This window comes from Amblyraja radiata, chromosome 19, assembly GCF_010909765.2.
Source record: "Amblyraja radiata isolate CabotCenter1 chromosome 19, sAmbRad1.1.pri, whole genome shotgun sequence".
NCBI lineage: Eukaryota > Metazoa > Chordata > Chondrichthyes > Rajiformes > Rajidae > Amblyraja > Amblyraja radiata.
The window spans coordinates 38,329,307-38,346,814 of NC_045974.1; the positions used below are offsets into that span (position 1 = coordinate 38,329,307).

Here is a 17,508-nt window from a genome sequence, read left to right on the forward strand (position 1 = left end):
CATATGACAGTCGCGCCATCCCGGGAATTAACCTTGTAAACCTATGCTGTACTCCCTCAATAGTAAGAATGTCCTTCCTCAAATTAGGAGACCAAAACTGCACACAATACTCCAGGTGTGGTCTCACTAGTGCCCTGTACAACTGCGGAAGGACCTCTTTGCTCCTATACTCAACTCCTCTTGTTATAAAGGCCAACATGCCATTCGCTTTCTTCACTGCCTGCTGTATCTGCATGCTTACTTTCATAGACTGATGAACAAGGACTCCCAGATCCCGTTGTACTACCCCTTTTCCTAACTACGCCATTTAGATAGTAATCTGCCTTCCTGTTTTTGATACCAAAGTGGATAACCTCACATTTATCCACATTAAACTTCATCTGCCATGCATCTTCCCATTCCCCGAACCTGTCCAAGTCACCCTGCATTCTCATAGCATCCTCCTCACAGTTCATACTGCTACCAGGCTTTGTGTCATCTGCAAATTTGCTAATGTTACTTTGAATCCCTTCATCCAAATCATTGATGCATATTGTAAATAGCTGTGGCCCCAGCACCGAGCCTTGTGGTACCTCACTAGTCACTGCCTGCCATTCTGAAAGGGGCCCGTTAATCCCTACTCTTTGTTTCCTGTCTTCCAACCAAGTTTCTATCCATGTCAGCACTCTACCCCCAATACCATGTGCCTTAATTTTGCCCACTAATCTCCTAAGTGGGACCTTATCAAATGCTTTCTGAAAGTCCAGGTACACTACATCCACTGGCTCTCCCTTGTCCATTTTCCTAGTTACATCCTCAAAAAATTCCAGAAGGTTAGTCAGCATGATTCCCCCTTTGTAAATCCATGCTGACTCGGACAGATCCTGTTACTGCTATCCAAATGTGCGGCTATTTCATCTTTTATAATTGACCAGCTTCTTCCCCACCACCGATGTCAGGCTAACTGGTCTATAATTCCGTTTTCTCTCTCCTGCCTTTCTTAAAAAGTGGGATAACATTAGCTACCCTCCAATCCACAGGAACTGATCCTGAGTTTATAGAACATTGGAAAATTATCACCAATGCATCCACAATTTCCATAGCCGATTTCTAGAGCCTTTATGTTTGATAAAGTGAAGTAGCTAGTCTCTATGGCATAAAGTGCATCCACATTTTAGAAATCAAATGTAAAATATTTTTCCATTTTCCTATTACATCCAAAAGAAACATGTCTGACAATGCAGCATTCAATCGAGAGCCAACTAGATTATTATGTAGATCTGGTGTGGGATGTGCATTCATGACTTGACTCAGAAATAAGACTTAGACGAGGCAACCTACTTACTAATCACTATAAAACAGGCCCATTGCATTACATAAATCATGTATTATTTTCCAATTAATCTTCTTAAACTAATGATCTTTGAAAGTCCAACAGGAGAACATAGAAGACGAAGTTCTTAAATTATACGCTATAAGTTGTACTCACTCCAGCCAATTTTTTCACAGCCACTGTTCTGTTATTTATGAAACATCTGTAAACAACTCCAAACCCTCCCTCGCCAATCTTACTGCCACCACGTGAAACTGGACGCCCATCAAAGTTACTAGTCTTCTGCATTAATTCATAATAGCTGAAACTTTGAAGATCTGAAATGCAAATTACAAAACATCAGCAAAACAACAAAATGACACATTATGTGCAACTTTAAAATATCAGATTCAATAATTCCTTCTCTTTTTCTATAACGTTGTATTTATTATAGCCACCTCATTTAACTTACTGCAGTTGTCAGACTTTGTACATTGTAATGAAAGGTAGTTAAAATATTTAATATTTTGCAGATGATAGCTCAAATTGGATTTTTTTTTAATACATATTGCTAGTTTGCAGAAGCAATAATCATAGTTCAGTTCCTGAAATTATTGTTTCAAAAATATTGTTTCAAAATGATCTTGTGCTGGACCCCCTGCAGTTTGCATACCAGACCAATAGATCAGTGGATGACGCTGTCAACCTAGGCCTGTACTTCATCCTCCAGCACCTAGACCGCCAGGGGACATATGCAAGGATTTTGTTTGTGGATTCCACACCATTTTGTTTGTGCATTCAACACCATTGTGCCAAAGCTACTACACTCCAAACTCTCCCAGTTAACTGTGCCTGAACCCCTCTGTCAGTGTATCACCAACTTCCTGACAGACAGGAAGCCACATGGCTGTGTACTTTCCCCTCTCCTTTATTCGCTCTACACCAACAACTGCACCTCCACAGACTCCTCTGTCAAGCTTCTCAAGTTTGTAGACGACGCAACCCTGATTGGACTGATCCAGGATGGGGAGGAATCTGCATACAGACAGGAAGTGACACAGCTGGTGTCCTGGTGCCATCGCAACAACCTGGAGCTCAATGCTCTTAAGACAGTGGAATTGATTGTAGACTTTAGGTGAGCTCCCCCTCCCATACCCCAAAATACAATCTGCCATAGGCAATGATGGTCCAGTTTTATACAGCCATCATAGAGTCTGTCCTCACCTTCTCCATCATGGTCTGGTTTGGCTCAGCCACCAAGCATGACATCTGGAGGCTACAGCCTTCCCCCCCATTGACGAACTGTACACTGCAAGGGCCAGGAAGGGAGTGGATAAGATCATCTGTGACCCCTCTCACCCTGGCCACAAACTCTTTGAAGTACTCCCCTCTGGGAGGCGACTGTCAATTCCACCACAGCCAGACATAAAAACAGCTTTTTTTCCCACAAGCAGTAGTCTACTCAACAGCCAAAAGTCTGTAGCCTCCTTTTGCTCTGGTATTTTATTTTATTCTTCATATGTTTAAATTATAATGCTTTATGTTTACTGTATATTGTGCTGTTATCCTTGTGAGCAAAGCACCATGGCAAATTCCTTGTATGTATACATACTTGGCTAATAAAATTTATTCAATTCCATTCAATTATTCTTGATTCTTTAATGACAAAATTCCAATTCAATCAGCGAAAACAAAAGGCTGGAGGAACCCAGGTCAGGCAGCTTCTGCAGAGAAAAATGAACGGACAACATTTCGGGTTGGGATCTTTCCCCATGACTGCACTACAGAGGAGATAATTAGTACAAAGAGATGAGGAAAAAGGTTGAGGATAAGCAAGCCCAAGCGTAGACTAGACGACTGCATCACCGAACACTTGTGCTCTGTCTGTCAAGACCAGCTGGAGCTACCAGCTGCAGGCTACTTCAATTCCCCTTTCCTCTGCTATGCCGACCCATGTCCTCGACCTCCTCCATTGCCAGAGTGAGGTCGCAGGCATATTGGAAGACTAGCACCTCATATTCTGCGTGGCTAATCTACAACCCAACAGCATGAACATTGAATTCTCCAGTTTCAAGTAAACTGTACTCACACTATTCTCTCTCCATTTGATCTACCTAGGTTATCTCATACACACATTTCTTTCCACTACCACCTCCTTCCTTCCTCCCCCCCCCCCCCCCCCCCCCCCCCCCCCCCCCCGCCATCCAGTTCCTTCTCCACCCACCAATAAGCACTCTTGGTCCCCTATTCCAACCACCTACCTCTTTCTTCACTCTGGCTCTATATTTCACCATCTCCCACCCTTTGTCTTCACCTCCAGCCAGTTGACTGTGCCTGAACCCCTCTGTCAGTGTATCTCTACCCTTCTAGCTCCCCTGATTGAACTGCTAATCAACTACTCCTTACCAGGATCCACCTACCGCTTGTGCCCATCCTTTCCCCTCACCTCTTTCTCCCAATTATCTATCCTTTACTCGTCTTGAAAAACGTCAAAGTCCACCTGTCTCCACAGATGCTGCCTGACCAGTTGATTTCCTCCAGCAGTCTGTTTTTTCTTCCAAATGATAAGATTAACAGAATCGAGTCTATAAGGGCATGTGGTCTTTATGAATAGTTGTACCTTTGGGATGCCTGCAAGCCAGCCAAATACCTTTTCGAGTTGCTTTTTTATCAAAAATTGAAGCTTTCTCATTTTGCCAGTAGAGTTTTTTTTTACCTATAGTGTAGCAGTAAGTTGTAAAGTGTTGTGCGCAGAATATGTTAGTAGATAGCCTGCATGGACCACGAGGCAGATTTCTGCCTGTGACTGTAAAGGGGCTGTCCCACTGCGGCGACCAAATCCGCAAATTCTGGCGAGTTTGCCCTTGACTCATACTCGCAGCATGGTCGACACGAGTTCCTAGGAGGTCTTTGTAACTCTCCTTCATGCTCGAGAGTAGTCCCCGCATACTCAAGGCCTCAGCTGGGTTGCGGCGTATTTTTCAACATGTTGAAAAATGCCAGCGAGTAAAAAAAAGGTTGCCATGGAAAAAATCGATACTTTTGCTACTCGTAGGTTTAGTTGAAGTAGGTCGTAATAGGTTGGCATTTTATTCGCAGGTAATCGAGGGTAGTTGAAGGTAATCAAAGGTAGTTGAAGGAAGTCGTAGATAGTCTCCAACATAGTCGAAGGGAGGTCGAAGGAGATTGAAGGAAGTCGTCGTCACTCTCCACTATTTGGTGTCCAATTTTCCCAAAGCTAGTCGAAGCTAGTCTTCAACATAGTCGAAGGAGGTCTTCTGCATAGTCGAAGGAGGTCTTCAACATGACATTTTTTTCAAACTCTCCTAAACTCTTCTAAACTCGCCAATTAGGTCGCCGCAGTGGGACAGCCCCTTAACTCTTAATTTGATTTTGGGAGCAGTGCAGGTTTGTGTTTGCTCCGTGTGGAAAAAATAAACATTGTCTGTCCATTTCCCTTCACAGATGCTGCCTGACCAACAAATTCTACCTTCAGTTTGCTTTTGTTTTTTTCACACAAGATTCCAACATCTGCAGTATCTTATGTCTTCTGTCATTAAAGTCCTTTGCACAAGAAAGCACCCATGCCGATTCCTCTACACACCTTGGGAAGACTTTGCTGTCTTTTCATATTTTTAGAGATTGGCAATGTTCCCTAATAGCATTGATGTCACAAAAATTTTAGATTTTAAAAATCAAGTCTGCAATTTATCCCATCAGATAAAGCATAAAAATAAGTTTAATTTGACACCTAATTCACTTTCATATCTTCAGTATTAAAAAAGTTATGGCCGTTTTTATACTCGGAAATTAGCATCTTGTTCCCTATTGATTTTCCATTGACTTAACACAAAAGTTGTGATCAAGGACAGTGAAATGGCCATAACTTTATTGAAAATTAAGAGAACTGAAAAACATTTTCAGTTATTATAGATAGAAGCATTCTGAAACAAATATTAAACAATCTTACTTGGATAACCTGAAATTAAAGCATATAATTCAATTACTAGATCTAAACATCTATCCATTTCTTAAGAAAAGATTAACATTTTTAAATAGCCTAAGTGTCCAAAGAACATTCAAACAAGAATTCACAATAAAACATGATTTTAAAATCTCATTGACATTAATTTATAGGCCAAATGGAAGGGATTTAGTGTTCAATTGCTGTAAATTAATGGCCATTTAAATCAGCTTGCGAGTGGGTTTTTCTCGAACGTGATGGTTTGGAACGTTGCCATTGCGGTGGATTTGAAGCCCATATGCGGCATGAAAGATACTGCGGGATTGAATGGGCCCCCAAGTCACGTATTCGCAACTTAAAATTTTGAATAAAGGGATCTTAAGAAGCCCTTTTTAATGTAAAAATAAACAACCTACCTTGCCTTGTCCCCTACATAAGATCCGTCCCGTTGTCGGCGTTTGCGGCTTTAGAGGATGATTTTTAATCTACTATAACAATTAAATAACCCAATTTAGTTTAAAAATAGCTGCAGCGAACTAATTTCGCAGCGATTTTTCGTCAGCAACTAAGTAGGCTGAACAACATCGATTTCAACAGCCTAGAGAAAACGGCGTTTTAAACCCGCCCCCCTCTCAAAGGCGCCAAAGTCGCGCACACGGGCAGCGGCAGAACTGCAGCGCCGCTGAAGGTAAGTTTTGCAATATACCTAATTGATGGGTGTGAACTGAACACAAATTTCACCAGAATGTAATTTGATGAAAATTAAGCATAATACTATTGTACAACTTTCGTCCTAAATTATTCATCTTGCAACTTTTAGGATTCTATACCCTATTATATATTTTTTAAACACTTTGGCACGACTTTAACTTTGACTTTGTAATTATTTGTTATATTTTTATGTAAATATCATCACAAACATTTGACTCAAAACTGCCTATCTTACTTACTAGTTTCCGTAGAATCAGACACAATGCTTTGCTGATTTGAACAGTCTGTCAATAAGGCAGTCTCCTGGGTCTTGCAATTTCTGCCAAGGTGACCAGATTCACGCTCAGAAACCTGTATCATTGACCTACATGTGGAAGTATCAGAAGACTTACAAGACACAGTGGTATCGGCTATTCCAGTTCGTGAACAAGTTGGGTTTGTCTTTGATACTTCTCCTGTTAAATTAAATCATAGATTATAGTTAACACAAAACATGGAATATGACCATTAGGGCATGCTATCATTTGCTATTATATTATATATATTTAGATTCAGCCACCATGTAAATCAAGAGCAAATAATTACTTTTTGCTCTCAATAAAATATATTAGGTGATGGAAACACATAATTGACATAACTAAACATTGGGAAATTAAATGTTCAAAATTAGATTTGATACTGCTACCTCCAGAACAAAGACTACAAAAAGAGATGTTACAATTTCCAGAAAAACATATTCATCTGAAATGTTAAAAAAACAGGAAAAACAGAATTACTCAGGAAATTATTCTGTTATTCCTGCTCTCAGCTCCTCTAACCATCTTTCATTATCCACAATATTAAATCCTCTTGTCCTGCATCATCTCCTTTATCATTTAAACTCTTCACTTTTATGGACGTCGCTTGTTCTTTCTTACACTCATTTCTTAATATTTATTTAATCTCCAACTTTTACCAACTCTTCCTGTCTGCAAAAATGCTTCCAGGGATTCTATATCCAGCACTCAGTTTCCATTTCATTAAAGCACTTGATATTTCTCCAATCCTGATTAACAATTATTAGTCAGAGCAATTATTAATAACTTAATTGTGTTTCTGGTCATGTTTGTTTTCAATAATGTGTGTTAATTTGTCAGAAAAAATGGCATTACATTATCCTATACTATTATGGGTAAAAAAAACATTTATGAACATTTACATTATAGATCATTATAGTACAGATGTCTGTTTCCAGTATCTTCATGAATCACATAGGCTCACAAAAAGACACAATTTTAAAAAATCACAAAAATAGTTGTATACAGAATTATTTTATGTATCCTGTAACTAAAAACTTTGATTGGTTATATTAAACCGATTATACAATTACAAGTTAAATATTCTACTTCAGCATTTGAAATACAAATAAAACTTTTCAAAAAAATATTTAAAATATTTTGTTTACAGCAGTTCCATAAGTTGAGGGAAATTAAATAATTGGTATGGTAAATCCTTTCTCCATTTATATATATTTATACATATTTGCTAAATAAGCATTGGAATGGATCAAACGTGGCTCATTATTTGTCCCTTCTGCAAACAGATACCCACTACAATTTAGCAGCAACATGTAACTATTTTGAAAAACTCTTGAATTGAGATCAAGATTAAATTATCAGATGCATAAATAACTTAATTCAGCAATGAGTAACATAGCCAATATTACATATCTAATCTATGACTTTATGCCATTCAGATTTACTAAAATAAGAATAAGACGCAGCATTTGGCCAATGGACCCCACATGGTTATCTGCCAATCTATAACATCATTGCTGATCTTTTATCTCAGTCGTATTTACCTGCACTAACCCTACATCCCTTGATTTCCTTAGTACTTAATATTCCATTGACCTTGGTCCCAAATATACTTAGTGATTAAGCATCAATAGATCTCTTCGGTACAGAAACCCAAAGATTTAACATTTGCTGGATGAAGCCATTTCTTCTCGTCTCTGTCCAAAATGGCCAAACATTTATTTGAGATATGGGTTTCTGTACCGAAGAGATCTATTGATGCTTAATCACTAAGTATATTTGGGACCAAGGTCAATGGAATATTAAGTACTAAGGAAATCAAGGGATGTAGGGTTAGTGCAGGTAAATACGACTGAGATAAAAGATCAGCAATGATGTTATAGATTGGCAGATAACCATGTGGGGTCTTCTGTACCGAAGAGATCTATTGATGCTTAATCACTAAGTATATTTGGGACCAAGGTCAATGGAATATTAAGTACTAAGGAAATCAAGGGATGTAGGGTTAGTGCAGGTAAATACGACTGAGATAAAAGATCAGCAATGATGTTATAGATTGGCAGATAACCATGTGGGGTCCATTGGCCAAATGCTGCGTCTTATTCTTATTTGAGATTGCCATCTTTGGATCTAGACACCACAGCCAGGGCAAACATCACCACTGCTTCCATCCTGTCATGCTATCAAACGTTAGTACATTTCAATAAGATCATCTTGCATTCCACGAGACTCCGGTGAGAATTGGCCCAGTCTTCTTAATCTCGCCTCACATGTCACCACCAACATCCCTTTGAACTCACACGACATTCCCTGTATCACAATTTATCCTTCAATCTACTTTAGAGACTGGAGTACACATGTTTTTAACAAACACCAGAGGTGCTATAATTTGGATAAGAAGTTAAACTGAGGTCCAACTGCTTTCTATGCTAAATGTTCCCGATGTTGGGGGAGTCCAGAACCAGGGGCCACAGTTTAAGAATAAGGAGTAAGCCATTTAGAACGGAGATAAGGAAATACTTTTTCCGCAGAGAGTTGTGAGTCTGTGGAATTCTCTGCCTCAGAGGGCAGCGGAGGCCGGTTCTCTGGATGCTTTCAAGAGAGAGTTAGATAGAGTTCTTAAAGATAGCGGAGTCAAGGGATATGGGGAGAAGGCAGGAACGGGGTCCTGATTGTGGATGATCAGCCATGATCACATTGAATGGCGGTGCTGGCACGAAGGGCCGAATGGCCAACTCCTGCGACTATTGTCTATTGTTTATGTCACCCCATCATTTTTTTTTGTGGAGAATTATAAAGAATTATTTTCCACTAGGTGAAGACATTTCTCATCTGTCTTCAAATGACCAACCCGTTATTTTGAAATTGTGAAGCCCGATTCTAGACATCTCAGTCAATGGAAATAATATCTGTATTTACTCAGTCTATTCAGTTACAAATTTTATCCAAAAATGTTACATCCAACGGATAAAGATATTTCTTCAAATGGCCAACCCCTCACTTGAGGCTATAATCCCTGAATCTCGACACCACAACCAGGTAAAACATCACCACTGCATCCACTCTGTCAAGCTATCAGTAACTTAGTACATTTCAATAAAATCACTTCTCATTTCACCAGACTCTAAGAAGTGCCCAGTCTGCAGTCTCTCCTCATATGTCTTGAAGTAACCTGTTGAACCCTTGCTGCATTCCCTCAATCAGGCCATTACTCATTGTCCTAAACTCAAGCAAGCTTAATCTCTTCCCTTAAAACAATGTCCTCATCCTAGGTATCAATGCGGCAAACCTCTGTTTTACTTCCTGAATGGCAAGTAAATCCTTTCATAGATAGGGAGACGAGATCTTTCACAATATTCCAATTACTGTGACACCAGATTTCCTTACTATTTATAGTAAAATGCCTTTCCTCTTACACACAAATCCTCTTGCCATCAAGGTCAACATATGATTTGCCTTCATAATTGCCTTGGTTTCTCTGCAATATTTCTCCAATTTTCATTGGGGCTCTGACAGTGGGGGAGGCCCAGGATATAAAGGTCAGTATGGGAATGGGAGTGGGAGTTAAAGTGTTTAGCAACTGGGAGATCATGTAAGTTTAGGCAGACTCATATTTTGCTTGGGCAGTTTACAACCCAGTGCTGTGAATACTGACTTCTCTAACTTCAAGTAACCCTTGCTTTCCCTCTCTCTCCATCCCTCCCCCATCCTAGTTCTCTGACCAGTCTGACTGTCCTCCTGATTAAATTTTATCTTTGCATGCTTCGTTGTCACCTTCCTTTAGCTAACAATGATCCATTCTACATTTTCCTTGAGCTTCATCCCATTTGATATCTCATTTTCACACCTTACCCTTCCATATCTCTGTGTCTCCCTCTCCCCTGACTTAGTCTGAAGAAGGGTCTCGACCCAAAACGTTACCCATTCATTCCATTCAGAGATGGATGCCTGTTGCTAAGTTACTTCAACATTTTGTGTCTATCTTCAGTGTAAACCAACATCTGCAGTTCCTTCCTACACATAGTAAATATGTTGTCAAGCTGAGAAGATTCATGAAGATTTTGCTAGGACTTGAGGGTCTGAGCTATGGGAGAGGTGAAGCAGGCTTGAACTTTATTCCTTGGGGCGCAGGAGGACGAGGAGTGATCTCACAGAGGTGAACAAAATCATGAGAGGAATAGATCAGGTAAATGCCCAGAGTAAGGGAATCGAGAACCAGAGGACATAGGTTTAAGGTGAGGGTGGAAAAATTTAATAAGAACTTAATGGGTTCATTTTTTTTACACAAAGGGTGGTGGGTGTATGGAACAAGCAGTCAGAGGTGCTAGTTGTGGCAGGTGGGGTTGGTGTAGATGGGGCGTATTGGTCAGTGTAGGCAAGTTGGAAGAACTGTTTTCACTCTGACTCTATTAGTCTAAAACTAGAGGACATAAGAGAAACTTAAAGGAGATCTATGGGGTCCATTTTTCACACAGAGGATGGTGAAGAGTTGGAACAAGCTGTCAGAGGAGATAGTGATAGGAAAGGAGTCAAGGCATATGGTCGTAATTTGGGCAAATGGGATTTGCATAGATAAGCATCAAGGTTGGTATGGATGAGGTGGTCCACAAATGCCTCTTTCCGTGCAGTCTCTTTCTTATTCTATTGTAATTCTATTTAATTCCACCACCGCTTCTGACAATGCATTCTAGATGCACCACTCTCTGTGTAATAGTCCTACCCGTCAGGTTGATTTTAAAACATCTTCCTCTCACCCTAAACCTATATCCTCACGTCTCTTACATTCCATGCTTTTTATCATCGTACAATTATCCATCAAGTCATCACTCAGCCATCTTCATTCCATTGTAAACAAGCCCAACCTATTCAATCTTTTCATTTTTACGGCAGAGATAGATAGATCTTAGAGATAGATAGATTCATGATTAGTACGGGAGTCAATGGTTATGGGAAGAAGGCAAGATAATGGGGTTAGGAGAGAGAGAGAGAGATAGATCAGCCATGATTGAATGGCTGATCTGCTGTATGGCCTAATTCTGCTCCTATCACTTATGACATGACCACTCTATCAAATAATTGAAGTCCTCCATTCCAGACAACAGCTTGGCGAATCTTCCTTACATCCTCTGATTGCAATCACATTGCCACATAACATTCTAACTCTTCCATTCTGTGCCCTGACCTATGAAGGTAAGCATTTGTTACCTTTGTACTGTACATGTCCTAACCCTATTTAACTTCACAAAATGCATCACCTTGCACTTGTTGGGATTAAATTCCATCCGCCAATAAAAACATATTGTTCAACATTTTTTACCAGCAATTAAATTTGTTCCTATCAAAATGTAAACATATAGAATTTCAGCACAGATATATATTGACATTCCACGTGAGCTACAAATTTAATTTATTTAATCTTGATAATATTTTTCTCTTAATTGACCATAAACTATCCATGGAGATTCTCAGGTTTAATCAAAAAGAACAAAAAAAAGTAGCTGATTATCATTCTTTGCTTTGATATTTTTAAGACAGTAAAAAGACAATTGGGATAAATATAACTCAGAAGAATCAGAGACTGCGATGCATATGGTTCTGGGTCTCAGGACCCATGAATGCTCCATAACAATGATACATAAAAACAATTAGCATTAATCCACTGTACAGAATAATAAATTCAATTACCTGGAAGCAACAAGCTAGCTGCAGCTAGGAAATGATTTTGAATCAGGATCTCTACAAGCTCGTGGACTGTAGCATTGGTTGTTCCCCAGTCAAACAAAAGTTCTGCCGTGGGACTCTTTCCCATATGAACCACGCCTTCGAATCTCCTTCAGACAAGTTACACAAAATTAGTTTGTTCAATTTATGCAATTTTTATCTCAGCAACAACAAAAGCCATAACTGAATTTTATGATTCTGATAATGCACCTTGATAAAAATTATACAATATTCGTGAAAATGCAAATGTTTTAGGTGATAAAATGAAATAATTTGAATTATGCTAATATCCAAGTGGGAGTACAGGTCCAAGATCTGTCGTATTTTTGAAATTAGAACAATCCAGAAGAAAACATAATTGAACATTCACTTTGTACACCGTCCTTTTTATTCACGAGTTAGGCGCATGACAAAAAAACCTGTAGATATTACAAAGGCTGCTGTCATTGACATTATGTCTGTAATGACAAACATCGATCACCCCTCCATAAATATAGCAATTTATATGTAAGTTTCAGTTGGTATGTTTCAGCTTCCCAAAACAAGCTGCACCACGTAAACACTTCAGACTATAGTCCCGATGTAAATCCCCTGATTACTGAGCCTCAGAGTTCCCAACTCCAACCTTGACCCTGACTCCCGCTACAAATCCAACCCACACTTTGGGCCCAGGCTTCAAATGTACAAGTGACTCAAGCTTCAGTCCCCAGCACCAGCCACACACCCTGCCCAAACTTCAGATCCCAGGTGTTCCCAACTCTGACTCTGTTTCCGGCCACACACATATATCACAACAAGATATCAAATGCAATCCTTCTCACAGTAAGCAGGATTCACCCAAAACTAGAATTCTCAAGAAATGTGTAATACTATCCAATGTTCTTAGTAATACAGCATGCAGATCCATGGATAACAAGTCCACGGATAATGACAAAATGTATATCTCAAAATAGGTTCAACTGGACCGACATAATTTTTAATTACTTGAATACTGCTATAATATAAACTGGAATAATAATTAATAATGTCACAAATTATTTTCTCAGAAGGCAAACTTGCAATAACAAAATACAAGCTTTTTATTTATTTAAAAGTATAATGTATCTTGTAGTATCTATAACTGGTGTAGTTAGTTTCAAAGTCTTTAATATGGGTTAAGACAAAAGCAGAAGTAACTGGCTGTGAAATATTCTATTTAATCTGAGGGATTTGGTGCAAAGGAAGGTGGAACAGAGGAAAAGGAAGGTGGAACAGCGGGAGGAACTTTGCCTGATAAATGTTCACATTTAGACTTACAAAAATAGAGCTTATAGTTTATAGAGGAATATTTCCACGGACTGCAGGACAGTATCTGTGGACCGGTCACATGAGTAGAAATGTTACAAACCTTTAATGCAACTAAAAAAAATATTTGTAAAAGGTTAGATTATCTGATGCATCAACCAATAGTTATGGGAGCAACTGCCAGTGCTTGCTTACTTTTGCTTCTGAGAGCCGAGAATTGAAATTAGCTAATATACCTCTTTAACAACTAGCATGAACTGAACTGTCTAAACAACTTCATTCTTAGCTGTAAATTTCTATCATTTGAATGAAATGCTAATTTCTTAGCTGGATTCTTACACAGTTATTTCACTGATGCAAATTACTAAGCAATTAAATAGCTAAGTGCTGAGAGTAGTTTTGACTACCTTATATGTAACTGGCTGTATCTTGGCTCTCCAGTAGTTTTTTTAATGTTTACTGCCAACTTCTTCCACCCATCTTGTGGATCCAACATATCCGCAAGTTCACGAATAAACTTGTGGTTCAAGAAGCGGATGTAGGAGTTTGGGTCTATTGATGTACTCATCTTCCTTCATCTGTTAGAAAATAATTATTGTATGATTTAAATTCACAGGGAAAAAAATGCACATACAAATAGTACCAGGATTAGATCAAAGGTAGGGTGGAGTATATATATTTTATTTTGGATGGTACTTCAATTGTTTGCAAAGAAAACAATTTTAATTCCAAGATAGCAAGATGCTGCATGTCAGTTGAGACCACACAATAATTTAAAAAAAATACTAGTGCAAAAAACAAAAACCCAAGTCCCTAGTGCAACCAAGGCAGTTCATAGTTTGGAGTTTAGTTGGCATTTGTAGTGTTCAGTAGCCTGATAGTTGTTAGGAAGAAGTTGTTCCTGAGCCTGCAAGTTACGGTTTTCAGACTCCTATACCTTCTTCCCTATGTCAGGAGTGAAATGAGAGTGTGGCCAGGGTGGTGTGGGTCCGTGATGAGCTTGTACCTCATACAGATCCCTTCAATGGTGGGGAAGTCAGTACCCACGATGGATCAGGCAGTGTCCACCACTCTGTGTAATCTCTTTTGTTCCTGGGCATTTGAGTTGCTGAACCAGACCATGAAGCAACCAGTCAATATGCTCTCTACCGTACATCTGCAGATGTTCAAGAGAGTATTTGTTGATACTAAATCTCCTTGATCGTTAAGGAAGTCGAGGCATTGATGGGCTCTTTATGATTGCATCAATGTGCTGCGTCCAGAACAGATCCCCAGTTTGCTGGTTTATACCAAAGATAGACACAAAGTGCTGGAGTAACTCAGCAGGTAAGACAGCATCTCTGGAGAATGGGTGACTTTTTGGGTTAAGACCCTTCTTCAATCTGAAGTTTGTATCCCAGGAACTTGAGGTTGTTGGCTCACTCTTCCACCGACCCATCGATAAAGACAGGTTTGTGAATCCTCACTTTTCCTCTTCTACAGTAAACAATTAGTTCTTTGGTTTTACTAACGTTGAGAGCAAGGTGGTCACTCTGACATCATTCAATCAGGCGATCAATCTTCCTCCAATACTCCGACACCTGCGATTTGTTCAACAACAGTGGTTCAGTGGAAAATTTAAAGATGGAATTGGAACTGTGTGTGGCTACACAGTCATGGGTATTGAGTGAGTAGAGCGGGCGACTGATCACACATCCTTGAGGTGGCCCCGCATTGATGGTTATTGAGAAATAATGTTTTGGGCAATTCGTACTGATTGTGGTCTGTTGATGAGGAAGTCGAGAATTCAGTTACAAATGGATGTGCAGAGATCCAGTTCCATGGAAACAGATTGGAGGGGATGATGGTGTTGAACGCCAAGCTGTAGTCTATGAAGCACAGGCTAATATTTGTGCTTTTACTGTTCAAGTGGTCCAGTGCAGAATAGACAGCCAGAGAGATCTCACCGTCTGTTGATCTATTGCGGTGGTAAGCACTACATTTTTGGAGTGAGTTCCAGGATTTAGACTTCACGACAACAAAGGCCTGACAATGTACTGCCAATTTAGGGTTATGTGCACTTTGGAGGGAATCCTGCAGGTGATGGTGTTTCCATGTATGTGCTGCCTCTTCTTAGTGAAGTTGTGGGTTTGGGAGGTTTAATTTAGTTTAGTTTATTATTGTCACATGCACTGAGGTACAGTGAAAAACGTTTGGTTGCGTGAAAAGACTATACATGACTATACTAATTGAGCTGTTTACAGTGCACAAATAAAGGATAAAGGTTATAGCATTCAGTGCCAGATATAACATTAAAGGCCCAAGTCTAGGTGAGTAACTGCAGTCCTTTTTGTAGTTCGTATACAAAAATTGTGGAGTGAATGAATGCTTAAGGTTGATAATAGGATGCCAAACAAGAGAGTTGCTTTGTCCTGGATGGTGCCGAGCTGCTGGTAATGGGCTCCTTCATTTTTTGAGAATTAGCTATTAAAGTGAATTAGCTATTTTACAATCGTTAGCAAACACCCCTTTAAACTTATAATAATGGAAGGTAGGTGTTGCAGATGGTTAGGCCTAGCACACTGCCTAAGAATTTCCTGCAGTGATGGGCTACACAGTCGTGTAGCTTATGCAGCCACTGCCACAAAGTGCCAGAGAATCGGGTTCAATCCTGACCTTGGGTCCTTCTGTGTGGAGTTCGCAATTTCTCCCAGTGACTGTGTGGGTTTCTTCTGGGTCATCCAGTTTCTTCCCATCCTACAGATGTGTGGTTAATTGGCCACTTTAAATTGCACTGTATGTCGACGGTAGAATCCGGAGGGAGTCGATGAGAATTCAGGAAGAATAAAAAAAAGTGAGGTTTTCCTTGGGTTCGTGTAAATGAGTAGTTGATGGGTGAGCCGAATGTTTTATATCCATGCTGTATATATTTGACTATATCCTGGGACCAGCCACTACGCTGTTTCGATGCGTCTTTCAACAATTTGATGCGATTATCAATTAGCAAAACGTGTCGCTGGCGAATCTCTGGGCGAGATGGCATCTGTGGAGGGAATGGGGCGTTTCTGGTTGGGACGCTCCTTCGGTTTCATGAGATGCTTCCACTCATGACTTGTCTCTCTATAGGTTACAGTTCTACAATAGTGATGAAAACTGGTCTATAATCATTGCGTGCAGCCTTTTACAGTTTTGCTACAGATTTCGCACATCTTTCTCTCTCTCTCTCTCTTTCTTCTAGTGTCCACCTAGTTCGTCTACCATCACAAAACCTGCGCTTACGCTTAAGCTGTACTCATGAAGGTCTGAAGAAGGGTCTCGACTCCAAACGTCACCCATTCCTTCTCTCCATAGATGCTGTCTGTCCCGTTGAGTTACTCCAACACGTTGTGTCCATCTCATGAAGTACGAGATGCACCAAATTTCTCTTGTATGTGACAACACCCCATGCGGAGAGCAGACAGCAGTGATCCGCATTACTTGTAATTTTCTAAATTACAGCATCCCTACCATTTATTTCGCCGATGCAAGGTTCCTAGATACTTCCTCTTTATGGGGGTGGTTGGGGAAGAGACGGAGCAGCGATGATATTGCAGTCAGTTACCGCAGACGCGGGGAAAGCGAGGAGTCATGCCTGCGACCATTTGGCACATGAGAGCCCCAACTGCCAGGAGCACAGGCGGGCCCCACCGCAGGCCCCAACCCCCGTTACTATGGTGACCCTGGGCTCGCCACTCACCCGCGCTCGCCGAGCCCGCTCAACGCAACGGCCGCTCCATGCGCGTCACCTCCAGCCGCCTTCACTTCCGCCCGGGCCTGTGGCTTTCCATGCGATGTCGCTATTGTGCAATGCAAGCTATTTCAAACTTTCCCAGTTATTATTTTTTAAAACGCTGCCTTTTGTGTGTGTTTTTTTTTGCATTCAGACCAACAGGAAACTCGTCGAAAAGCGCAGATGGCAGAGGCGCTGCTGGGCGGTTCGGTTTCCTCCCTCCACGCCCCGAAGCGGGTTTGTAGGAAGGAACTGCAGATGCTGGTTTCAACCAAATATCTTATGGTTTCAACCGAAGATAAACACAACGTGCTGGAGTAATTCAGTGGGGCAATTAGCATCTCTGGAGAGAAGGAATAGGTGACGTTTCGGGTCGAGACCTTGTAGGTTAGTTGGCCTCTCAATTGCTCCTGGTGCAGGGAGTGGGTGCGAAAGTGGGATAAACAAAACTACAGTGAACAGGTGATAGACACAAAATGCTGGAGTTTGTAAC

The 17,508-nt window shown here is 40.4% G+C and overlaps 1 protein-coding gene across 5 annotated transcripts in view; it reads right to left on the bottom strand.

Moving 5' to 3' along the window:
* Positions 1-17,245, bottom strand: part of irak3 (interleukin 1 receptor associated kinase 3) — a 33,281-nt gene extending 16,036 nt beyond the window's left edge. The window contains exons 1-5 of one of the 5 annotated variants that reach the window (XM_033038286.1): positions 16,965-17,245; positions 13,675-13,845; positions 11,948-12,093; positions 6,206-6,421; positions 1,469-1,629 (exon numbers count right to left, since the gene is read on the bottom strand). In XM_033038286.1, coding sequence (XP_032894177.1) covers positions 1,469-1,629; positions 6,206-6,421; positions 11,948-12,093; positions 13,675-13,835 — 684 coding nt within the window. In that variant the 5' untranslated portion in view covers positions 13,836-13,845; positions 16,965-17,245. The other 4 variants (XM_033038284.1, XM_033038283.1, XM_033038287.1 and 1 more) reach the window with 4 other exon arrangements.
* Between the last annotated feature and the right edge of the window lie 263 nt (positions 17,246-17,508).